This window comes from Palaemon carinicauda, chromosome 6 (assembly GCF_036898095.1).
Source record: "Palaemon carinicauda isolate YSFRI2023 chromosome 6, ASM3689809v2, whole genome shotgun sequence".
NCBI classification, from domain to species: Eukaryota; Metazoa; Arthropoda; class Malacostraca; order Decapoda; family Palaemonidae; genus Palaemon; species Palaemon carinicauda.
In genome coordinates this window covers 22,957,361-22,970,193 of record NC_090730.1, presented here as the reverse complement: position 1 = coordinate 22,970,193, position 12,833 = coordinate 22,957,361, and the positions used below count along the sequence as shown (strand labels likewise).

General features: G+C 42.4%; 1 protein-coding gene across 1 annotated transcript in view; it reads right to left on the bottom strand.

Annotated features, from left to right (window-relative positions):
* Window positions 1–456: 456 nt before the first annotated feature.
* APC4 (anaphase-promoting complex subunit 4) overlaps window positions 457–12,833 on the bottom strand; it is a 75,128-nt gene continuing 62,751 nt past the window's right edge. The window contains exon 5 of the mRNA XM_068375124.1: window positions 457–2,758. Within this exon, the coding sequence (XP_068231225.1) occupies window positions 794–2,758 (1,965 nt within the window). The 3' untranslated portion in view covers window positions 457–793. The remainder of the gene's footprint in view (window positions 2,759–12,833) is intronic.

Sequence of the window (12,833 nt, the reverse complement as noted above, 5' to 3'; positions counted from 1 at the left end):
GGAGAGACTGCTCTCACTCATTCTGGCCATGCAAGGCCTAACTGACAGCCATGGACAAAGCATCAACCATTATCATCACTGAAATTATTTCTTGATAATAGTTAAGGGAAGTTATAAAGCAATGATAATGAACAACTCAGGCACAACACAACACTGCTAAAAATGTATATTTATCTCCCATGGACACAAACTTACTGTAATTGCAAAATCATGCCCAACTAAAACCAATGTCTCACTCAAGCAAATTTAAACTTAAATAAAAATTCTTGTGTAATGCAAATTATTGCAAATATGGTAACCTTATACCTAACAAAATACAAATCAATAAACTATATCTAACACTAATCAACATGGCTTGAGCATCAACCAAAAGTACTGAAAAATTAGAGATCTAACAATAAATTAAGCTAAAAATATAAATACATCTGGAATTAATGGGACTATGAGAAGAAGCTGTGATAAAGTGGTGAAAGTATGACCTTGTAGTTTACTACTTTAACACAAAACCATATTTATGAATAAGGAAGAATGCAAAATTATGTAATGTAATAAATGTTCTGAAACCATCTGTTCTGTTAGATGAGCTAGTTAATACAGGAAGAGATATTCATTTGGTGATGAACTGTGACAAATTACAGTCTAGACATTTTAAAAATTTATTTGGAATTCAGCACTTGACTTCAATTGGAGTTTTTGGCATTATACATTAAGTCAAAATAGCATGTCTGTTTCTTGTATAATCACATTTCATGTGATGATACAACTTAATAATGACTAAAGTAATTCTTTAATATCAAACATTATCAACAGGATCATCTGAAGCCCCAGAAGCATTCATGATGGACTCATGTTGGGCAGTGTCTTCCTCATCTTCATCTTCATCATCTTCTTCTACTTCCATTTCAAAAAGTCTCACTCTTCTTCTATTTTCTGATAGTAAAAGGGCAACTTTACGGGACCCAGACACTGCCAGTGTAGATAAAGTACCAGCTTCAAGACGTCTATAGCCACTTGCATCAACCAATGTACTGGCATCCCGTGGTGTAATGCCCGCATCAGCCAAACTTTTTCCACCATATAATGCTAAAGGCTGTAGTTCACCACAAGCAGCTACTATCCATAACTGGATAAATAAAGATGCCTTTGGATCCCCAGGATCTTGAGCTAATACTGACAATGTTTCTTCTGTATAAAATTGAGCCCCAATTACCTTAAGTAAAGGTAATGTAGTACCAGGCTGGTCAGCAGAGCATCCTCTCACTCCTTCTAAACGTGAAAATACAAATGGAACAGCTTCTACATGATGAGCAGGACCAGGAATGTGGATTGACTGTGCAAGACGTTCAGCAACAGTTGACCACCTAGCCAAATACATTAGGGACTGTTGTGGACCCGGTAACAATACAGTATACATAGCATTTGTACGTGAACAGCTTATCTGACTTACATTTACAATGCCATTTGCAGTAACATTCATGAAAGGTACCCAGGACACAATATTAACTGCTCCACTTATAACTTGTGCTGGTTGTCCAGCCATGTCTTCCAGTACCTTAACAAGACTATTGTGTTCTTGTAAAAGAGAGCGCTCTTTATTATGAGGAAAAATGACAGAATGGCTAGCCAACTGTGGATGTTCCTCTAAAAACTGAACCCAAGGGTTGCGCCCTGAATCAGGAGGACAAGTCAGAGGTTCATCTTTAAGGTACTGACCTACACGTTCCAATCTAAACTTTGTTTCTTTTTCACCATCTGGACCTACGGTTGTGTCTTCAAGAGTATCATGAAGGAAATCTGTTATGTACGTTAAATCCTGCTGAGTCATACGACTTATTTCATCTGGTACTGCATCTCCACGGATTCTCTGAACAACTACGTAGAGCCAACGGAGGAAGGACTTGAAAGTATTCATTGAACCGTCAATGACCTGCTGCAGTTCAACAGCTTTTAATACAAACGATCCTGTTTCTCTGATTGCATTAATAACTACATCCTCTTGAACACCAAGCATACCAAAATGGTCATAGTCACGAGATAATCCTACAAGTGCGCTTAATTGGAAAACTAGTGCTTGTCCGACAGATTGAACATTTCGTAGAACTAACTTTTGGATATTTGAATAGCTTAATTCTATTGAGTGACCCAGTTTTTTTAAGCCTTTCTCAGTTAACTGATTAGAAAGAAACAAATCAAACTCAGGAGAAGAGAGACCAAACACTAATAAATCAAGGAAATCAGCAGATACACCACTGGCTGGAACTGTACTTGCATATTTTGATAATTTTCCATCAAGTTCTAGTAATATATTTTCCCATGCCTCCGTCAGAAGAGTAATTGTCTGTGAAGCATACATCATGAGACCATAGATTTTTCCATATCTATAAGCGAGTGCCTGAAGTTCTTTGTGTCGACATGCAAGAATCATTGTTTCAACAGTTACATGAATAATTGATTTTTCCCCTTCACTATCACATTCTGCCACACAACTGATTATATGCAGATCATGAGAGGGTGTGGCATCAATCACGCGACCAGCTCCTGGGATGGAGTCTTGCAAATGAACTGTGGCACAGTGAAAGAGTCCAAATGCATATATGTACACAGATGCATCAGCTGTTGCAACAGTTAGAAGAGTCAAAGAAGTTTGATCTTTCAACAGATGACCATCTTGCCAACCATCATCTCGATCCTCAACGGTGTTAGGAGAATAAGTTTTTGTGAGTGATGCTAAAGGAGGTAAGTAGACTTCCGAGTTATCCTGCAGGAAATTGAAGAACTACAGCAACATGACTAAAGTGTTAGTAATAATGAATAATAGAACTACATATACCATCAATATTAAGTCATACTGTATGTTCTAAGTACCGTATATGTATATAAACATGCATTTATTCAAATGTAACAAAAATAAAATATGATAAATATATATATATATAATCTATACACTAGCAACAAGATATCAATACATAATAACATAATGGACTACATAGTAAGAGGAGGATGTTTAGATTTGAAGATCAAGTTATTTGAAAAATAATTCAAATTTACACAATGTAAACTATTTTTCCATGTAATCATCCTGGACAATTGTACTTTGTGAGAGTAATATTTTGTATTTCTTTACGAAACATCTTTACTGCCACCATTTAGGATAGCAATGATTTCAGGGCCCTTAGGCAGTTAACTTTAGGCATTACTTATTGGTTTTACCAGTGCCCCTATGGCCCCTACCTAATTCCTAAATACTTTCTCAAATACTTACAGTACTTCCATCTTATTGTCTAACTCCTAACTTTTATTCCAAAGTGTAACTACAGGGTTGTCCTCTGCTGCACCTTGGTATTGAATGATCCTACTCAAATTCCATTAATCTCAATCTCTCTACAGCCGACTCATTCAGAAATATAGTCACGGATTCCTTGAGTTCTTAGGCTTATAATAAATTTCTGAATGGTACTCCAAGACCACTTTAGTTTTTCACAATCATAACATGTGTGTGAAACTCCGGTTTCCTACATTACTATCCAATATATGACAATTCCAGAATACTTTCTAAATTCACGAAGTTATGACAATTATTTTCTGAGACGATAGAAGTTCCCATTAAGCTCAAGTGAATGGAAATATCTTTTATTTATTCTTTTTAATAATGAAGTGATTACAATGGGTCATTCAAAATTCCATGAGAGGCATATCAGCTGAAGAAAGCATATCTGGCAGCAGATATGTATCATGATCATGAATTGATTCAAGGCAAAATAGTCTGCAATGTATACTAAGCATTACAAATAAGGATCACCAGCACCCTATTTGCATTTGTTCACCTCAGCACATTTAGTTCAATTCTGTATCACTTACTAATATGCTCTCAAACTACATCGTGACCACATCACTTGGAGAAAAGTTTGAGGCTTTTGACTTACATGTACTTTATAGTAATACCTCTAGATAAGACCTTAATCAGTTCTGGAGTGGCTTTCATATCAATGATTTTTTTCATATAATGATGGTAGTTTTACAAATAAATTTCCTAATTTGTTCCAAGCTCTACAAAAGCACCCCACAAATTTCATAATAAAGCTATAACCACAATGAAATACAGCCAAATTCATTTGAATCATTTAATATACCTAACCTAACTATTAATACCTGTAAATGAAGTAGTTATTAGAACATAATGCAATAACTAATGGAAAATAATAAAATATGTTATTTTGATTATAAAATAAATTTTTGAATATACTTACCCGGTGATTATATAGCTGCAACTCTGTTGCTCGACAGACAACTCTACGGAAAAACTCGCCAGCGATCGCTACACAGGTTGCGGGTGTGCCCAACAGCGCCATCTGTCGACCAGATACCCAGCTCTCAATGTAAACAAAGACTCAATTTTCTCCTCGTCCCACTGCGTCTCTATTGGGGAGGAAGGGAGGGTCATTTAATTTATAATCACCGGGTAAGTATATTCAAAAATTTATTTTATAATCAAAATAACATTTTTCAATATTTAACTTAGCCGGTGATTATATAGCTGATTCACACCCAGGATGGTGGGTAGAGACCAGTAATATATGTTTACACTTTTATGAGCTAAGAGTTTTTTATTTCATTTTAGAAGTTATCAAAATAACAAAAACAAAATAAATAGGTACCTGGTAAGGAAGTCGACTTGAACAATTACTCTGCCTTTTAAGTACGTCTTCCTTACGGAGCCTCGCGATCCTCTTAGGATGCTGATCGACCCCTAGGATCTGAAGTATCAAGGGTTGCAACCCATACAACAGGACCTCATCAAACCCCTAATCTAGGCGCTCTCAAGAAATGACTTTGACCACCCGCCAAATCAACCAGGATGCGAAAGGCTTCTTAGCCTTCCGGACAATCCATAAAAAAACAACATTTCAAGAGACAGATTAAAAGGATAAGGAATTAGGGAATTGTAGTGGTTGAGCCCTCACCCACTACTGCACTCGCTGCTACGAATGGTCCCAGTGTGTAGCAGTTCTTGTAAAGAGACTGGACATCTTTCAAGTAAAATGACGCGAACACTGACTTGCTTCTCCAATTAGGTTGCGTCCATTATACTTTGCAGAGATATATTTTGCTTAAAGGCCACGGAAGTTGTTACAGCTCTAACTTCGTGCGTCTTCACCTTAAGCAAAGTTCGGTCTTCCTCACTCAGATGTGAATGAGCTTCTCGTATTAACAATCTGATAAAGTCTGACCAAGCATTCTTTGACATAGGCAAGGATGGTTTCTTAACTGAACACCATAAAGCTTCAGATTGGCCTTGTAAAGGTTTAGTACGCTTTAAATAGAACTTAAGAGCTCTAACAGGGCATAAGACTCTTTCTAGTTCATTGCCTACAATCTCCGATAAGCTGGGGATATCGAAAGATTTAGGCCAAGGCCGAGAAGGCAGCTCATTTTTGGCTAGAAAACCAAGTTGTAGCGAACAAGTGGCTTTTTCTGACGAAAATCCGATGTTCTTGCTGAAGGCATGAATCTCACTGACTCTTTTAGCCGAGGCTAAGCATACCAGGAAAAGAGTCTTAAGAGTGAGATCTTTCAGGGAGGCTGATTGTAACAGCTCCAACCTGTCTGACATGAAGAATCTTAGTACCACGTCTAAATTCCATCCAGGGGTAGCCAAACGACGCTCCTTCGTGGTCTCAAAAGACTTAAGGAGGTCTTGCAGATCTTTATGTTTGGAAAGATCTAAGCCTCTATGCCGGAAGACCGATGCCAACATGCTTCTGTAGCCCTTGATAGTGGGAGCTGAAAGGGATCGTCCTTTTCTCAGGTATAAGAGAAAAACAGCTATTTGAGCTACAGAGGTACTGGTCGAGGAAGAAACTGACTTGCACCAGTCTCGGAAGACTTCCCACTTCGATTGGTAGACTCTAATGGAAGACGCTCTCCTTGCTCTAGCAATCGCACTGGCTGCTTCCTTCGAAAAGCCTCTAGCTCTCGAGAGTCTTTCGATAGTCTGAAGGCAGTCAGACGAAGAGCGTGGAGGCTTTGGAGTACCTTCTTTACGTGTGGCTGACGTAGAAGGTCTACCCTTAGAGGAAGACTACTGGGAACGTCTACTAACCATCGAAGTATCTCGGTGAACCATTCTCTCGCGGGCCAGAGGGAAGCAACTAACGTCAACCTTGTCCCTTCGTGAGAGGCGAACTTCTGCAGTACCTTGTTGACAATCTTGAACGGTGGGAATGCGTAGAGATCCAGATGTGACCAATCTAGGAGGAAAGCATCTATATGTATTGCTGCTGGGTCCGGGACTGGAGAGCAATAGATTGGAAGCCTCTTGGTCAGCGAGGTTGCAAAGAGATCTATGGATGGTTTTACCCCAAGTGGCCCAAAGTCTCTTGCACACATCCTTGTGGAGGGTCCATTCGGTTGGAATTACTTGCCCTTTCCGACTGAGACAATCTGCTATGACGTTCAAGTCGCCTTGGATGAACCTCGTTACTAGGGAGATGTCTTGACCTTTTGACCAGATGAGCAGGTCCCTTGCGATCTCGTACAACGTCAGTGAGTGGGTACCTCCTTGTTTGGAGATGTACGCCAAGGCCGTGGTGATGTCCGAGTTAACTTCCACCACTTTGCCTCGAAGGAGAGACTTGAAGCTTTTCAAGGCCAGATGTACTGCCAACAGCTCCTTGCAGTTGATATGCATGCTCCTCTGACTCGAGTTCCACAGTCCTGAGCATTCCCGACCGTCTAGTGTCGCGCCCCAGCCCACGTCCGATGCGCCCGAGAAGAGAACGTGGTTGGGAGTCTGAACAGCCAGGGGAAGACCCTCTCTTAGGTTGATATTGTCCTTCCACCAAGTCAGACAAGACTTTATCTTTTCGGAAACCGGGATCGAGACCGCTTCTAGCGTCTTGTCCTTTTTCCAGTGAAAAGCTAGATGGTATTGAAGAGGACGGAGGTGTAGTCTTCCTAGTGACACAAATTGTTCCACGGATGACAGCGTCCCTACCAGACTCATCCACAGCCTGACTGAGCAGCGTTCCTTCTTCAGCATCTTCTGGATGGATAGCAGGGCTTGATCTATTCTGGGGGCTGATCGTCTTGTTGTTCAGCAACGTCCTCATCAGAGGGTTCCTCATCCGAAAACTGATGAGGAAACGGCAACGGAGTGGGCAACGTCTGGCTCGCTGAGTCCGGTAGCACTGGTGCATGCGTGACGGAGCCGGACGCAACATCATGGAACTGCTGCACAGTCTGTGAACTGTCAACAACCATGGGTGCGCGAGGAAGCACAGCGTCAACCCGAGACTGTCTAGACCGTCTGGGTTGTGCAGTCAACACCCTACCGGGTTGCTGAGGTTGACGCACTGCGTCAAAACAAGTCACCTCTGCTGGTTGTTGAACATCCTGAACGTCAACAACCACCTCCGAGCGTCGCTTAACGTCAACGTGCGGCTGGCAACCCACACTGGGTCGCATCGGTGGAGGAACCACCTCAACTGGCAGACGCGAGTAGGTTACCTCAGCGTCAACAGGGCGCACAACCGACCGGTTGGAAGGTTGTTGGCCAGAAGGTTCGGTAGCAACCTTCTCCGCATTAAAGTCCTCTATCAAGGACGCAAGCTTGGACTGCATGTCTTGCAGCAAAGCCCATTTAGGGTCTACGGGAGCAGGTGCGGCAACAGACGGGGTTAGCGACTGAGGCGGTACCGCTTACCATCCCTGAAAGCCTTGTTATGCATGACATAATTGTACAGCAAAACTTCAAAGGCTCGAAAACAGCTGTGAAGTTGACCTGTAAAAAACTTGGAGCGTCTCCTGGCCAGGCGCCAGGGAGAGTCTACGAGAATTGAGAAGTCTATCTGGGCAGAGGCATGAACTCCCAAGCCGAGAACTTCTCTCGTGTCATATCAGACTCTCGCTCTATAAACCAGTTTAAAAGAAGGGAAAGCAAAAGCTGTATCCCCCAAACTCCTCCTGGTGAAAAACCAGTCGCCTAGCCAACGTAAAGCTCTCTAGGAGAGCGAGAGAGCACTAGCTTAAAAACAACGGCTTCGAAGTAGCTAGGCCTAGTGTAAGCTCTGACGTTTAGGCGAACGAGGAGCAGCAGTTACAAAAAGATCCGGACAAAGATCCTTAAAAAAAATCATCATGATTTAATTAAAGTCCATAGGGGGCTAAGCAGCTTTAGGCTCCTCTCCATCTGACAGAGTCCTCAAGGGAATATCAGTAGGAGGGGGAACAGCAACTTCCTCATCTACAGGAACCTTGTCCGATAAAAGCTGAGTCTCAAGCAAGGGAGAGACCTACCGTGGTGGCAATGCTTTACAAGCAGAGTCCACACTCACTGGTGCATTAGTAGCGGACCAGAACGCAACGTCATGTAACTGCTTGACAGTCTGTGAACTGTCAACAACTGAACTGTCAACCACAACAGGTGCGTGAGGACGCACAGCGTCCACTCGAGACTGCTTTGACTGCCTAGACTGAGCAGTCAAAACAACTCTAGAATGCGGAGGTTGACGCACAGCGTCAAAACAAGTCAACTCCGATTGTTAGTGAACGTCTTGAACGTCAACAGGAGCATCAGCAAGTGGCCTAACGTCCAAATGCGGCTGAAAAACCACCCGAGACCGCATCGAGTGTGGTTCTAAACAACCTGACTGACGTGACTAAGCTACGCCAACGTCAACAGTAAGCACAAAGGAACGTTAGGTTGGCTGAAAGCCAGGATATCGATGAGATAAACGGCTAGACTCAACGGACTAATCGGCAGAATAGTCTTCCATAAGGGAGGCAAGCATATACTGCATGTCTTGCCATACAACCCCTTAAGGATCAACGGAAATGGTTGTGGTAAGAGACGAGGGTAACGTCTGTGACCGCAACACTTTGCCAACAAAAAAAGACTCTCAGAGTCTGTGTTACGCTTTTGTTAGGCGGCGAGCAGTTATCCGATGACTGCATAGGGTCAGAGCTGTCCTAATGGTTGTAACCAGGACGCTGGACCTGTCCTGAAAGGACTGACTTTCGCTTAAGGGCTTCGAAACCTTGTGACAGGTTTCTTATGCGAAAAGCCTTCGGATGACGAGGAGAAACAACGTCTCTCTCGTCTTATGGTAGGGGAGATCTTGGTAAGATACACCCGATACCATAGAGGGAAAACGTCTGTTCGTTGATCAAGGCCTCTCGAACCCATAAGTCGTTTGACATTACTTCTCCCCTGGGCTTGGGAGCATGCAAGAGGTCCCGGACTAGGTGAACGACAGGCACGAACAGACGAACCCTCGGACGCAACACTGTAACACTTTGCGCATATCACTTTATCACTTCGATTTTCTGTTTTGCACTTATTTCACTGAAATCGAAACTTTTACTGATTTCTACCTGAAACACGCAATTCTACCCTTCATTAAAAGGTAGTGATTGCGAAATCAGTCGTATAATGCAAGCTCATTAATACCAGCAAAAAACAGAAAACATATTTTAAGATAAAAAAATCAGTGGCTGGGAAAGAGACTAAACACTAGTTCATATAAACTACGTTTTCAATCTCTCACCGCACATAGCCTGGGGACGAGACTAAAAAACTAAAAATGTTTTATCCTTCCTCCCCGTACAGCGACTAGGGACGAGAGTAACTCGAGAACAACGTTACCCGCTTGAACGGAACGTTTTCTCTCCTCTCTCTCCCTCCGTCTCTATCTCTCTCTCTCTTTCTCTCTTGATTTCGCACCTAAGAGAAGAGCCCAATTATATTTCGTCAAAAAAACATGTTATTTGACTAAAGGAAAAAACTGAAAGGTTTTTCAAATAAAAAGTTCCTTTAAAATAGAATTTAAAACATTTAAGCTAAGAAAGAATGAACAAAACATCAGAATCGATTTACTCTTACTGCAAAGTGAAACCGTGATACACTCTCTCTTTATCGTAACGATAGAGCGCATGTTGAACGTCCTGAACGTCAACAACTGCGTAGCATAAATAAACTAAACGTTAGTTCATCTTTGAAAACAGTACGAAGACTATCAAAGAAATTCTTTCATAAAATATTACATTTAAAAAGTTTTAAATCCTTAGCTCTTTAAAAGCTAATTACGATATAAAGGGCTCAACGTTGATTAACTTCGGTTTCCAAGTTAGGACCGCCTACTCTCAGGAAAGGTCGCATATAAACAAAACATTAAAATTTATTTTTATATGTTAATAATAAATGGAAAGTTAATCGAAGAGGCCTAATAAAGGCGGAGAGATATAAAATATATAGAGGAAAATCTATAACGTGATAAGATAATTACTAAAAGCCTAAACACACTTCCGTCTAAGGGAAGGGTCGGCCATTTAAAAGTGAAAGAAAGTCCATACTCTCTTTGTCACCATAATTAAATCTATCCAAAACGAGTTCAAGATTTAAGATGAAGATAAAACACCTGCATAGTGAAAGCTCAAAACTAGAATATAGTACTTCACCAAATAGATGTGAAAAACTCCAGTTTAGCAACAGCGAGTAAAGTACGTCTTGTCGACACCTCGACAGAGAGAAAATTGAGTCTTTGTTTACATTGAGAGCTGGGTATCTGGTCGACAGATGGCGCTGTTGGGCACACCCGCAACCTGTGTAGCGATCGCTGGCGAGTTTTTCCGTAGAGTTGTCTGTCGAGCAACAGAGTTGCAGCTATATAATCACCGGCTAAGTTAAATATTGAAAAACATACAGTAATGTACAGTACAATATTGCAGGCTACATATAGGAAATATACAGTACTGCATGTACTGTATGTTATCAATGTTACCCTTACAGTAGAGCGGTACATTTTCTATCATGCATAACCAAACCATTTTCTTCAACTCGTGCATAATTTTAACTACAACTAATTTATTGTTCAATAAAACAATTAATATTCATTAGTGATACATCAATAAATAACCTTCCTGTTTTTTTACACTCGTATTTTTAAGTAATTCAATTGTAAAACAAGCAAGATTCATTGATGTTAATATCTACTGTATGTGTACTTACTCTGTAGAATGAATAAACTTTAATTGTTCAGTAAATAGTTTATGAACATGACAAATTCGGAGATAATTTGTATTTTTCCTAACCATACAAACCTTAGCTATTTACATTGGGTATTACTTTCGGCGTAGCTGAAATGACGAGCCATTAGATTTTAACGTGGGTTTCCTACCCCGCGCTAGTTAGCAGGGGTAGGGGGAGGGGTAGCTTGCTACCCCCCCCCCCCCTCCCTCACACACCGGTGAAATGTCTCACTTCACTTAGAGGTAGGACTTGTCTTGGGGGACAGGGCTGGCGGGCAAATATGTGTAAATAGCTAAGGTTTGTATGGTTAGGAAAAATACAAATTATCTATGAATTTGTCATTTGTTCCGTAACCGAAATACAAACCACGCTATTTACATTGGGTGACTTACCCCTTAGGAAGGGTGGAAAGTCCCCAGCCATACTAGCTTTGGCTTTACCCGGGGACTCAGAATCCGAGTGAGTCGCACTCGAGAAAAGGAGTCCCTGCACCTCACAAAGTTCCTTGCTCCGCAAAGAAACGTGTGGCCTACATAAGCTTGTGTGTGAAGGAAGAAAGTGTGACCCGTCCTAGGCAGTTGACCTGGAGTTTCAGAAGGAACTCTGGGTTAGGACGTTCCCAATACCACCTCGTCAGGGTATGGGGGACGCGACAGTATTGACTCAATACTCGGGACACAAGGAAGCATGGTTTACCTCTAGAGGTTTGAGGTCAGCTATGCAGAGACCAGGATGCTGCTTCCCCAGTAGAGGGGATGATGAAGAAAGAAGTAAGGGCCAGACATACTTCTTTCGTTCATGCAGACTAAAACCTGATAACAATGCCCCCAACCTTCTGCTACCTGGCCAAAAAGGAGCCTGAGGTTAGACCAGCTGTTGTGTAGCCACCACAGAGCGATAGAAAAGTATCGATATTCCTGTGGGTCACGTCCTGCAGGAAGCGGGCTGCGAAGGTCATTAGACGCTTCCAGACTCCAGCTTGTAGCACCTGCGTCACAGAGTAGTTCTACTCGAAGGCGAGGGACGTTGCGATGTATCCGACATCGTGCTGTAGGGCGACGTGACGGGGGGAGGGTTTGGATGAATGCCCTTGAGTCCGAGCTGAAGAGGTATACTGGTGACTCTCCCGTGTCCTTCCTGTGCTCCCAACCAGGCTGCACGTGAGGACAAACTGCAGCTGTTCTCAAAGATAACCCCTTGATTCCTTTACTGGCAAGAAGGAGAAGGTTTGGGTCATCTGATACAGAATGGAGACTCGAAATCTTGAAGGAGTTGGACCGAAGGCCCGGGACTCCAAGATTCTGAGTCTAGAAAACAACTCAGGAGCGAACCTGAATGTTGCCTTCCCCTATGCTCTTGAAAGGGCGGAGTCGTACGAGACCAAGAAGATTGCTTACACACTGGCCGAGGCCAGAGTGAGCAGGAGCACCGTCCCCCAAGATGGAATACGATCAGAGGCCTGACGTAATGGTTCTTGAGAAGATCTCTTAAGGGACTAAAGAGTCCGAACCATGCTCCACGGAGGAGGTCTCACTCCGACTGGGGGCAGGGACGTTCGCAACTTCGCATGAGCGAAGAAAGGTCCAGCGGGAAGGAAAAAGTCTATTCCTTTCAGCCTGAAGGCCAGGGAAAGGCTGAGCGATAGGCTTCACTGCCGAGAGCGGAAAAGATTTTCCTCCCGCCGAAAAGCAATAAGTCCGTAATTGCTGGAGAAGAGGCCTCAAGGGAAGAGGTATCTCTCCCACGACACCAACCACAGAAGACTCTCCACTTCACCTGGTAGACCCCTGCGGATGACTATCGAAGC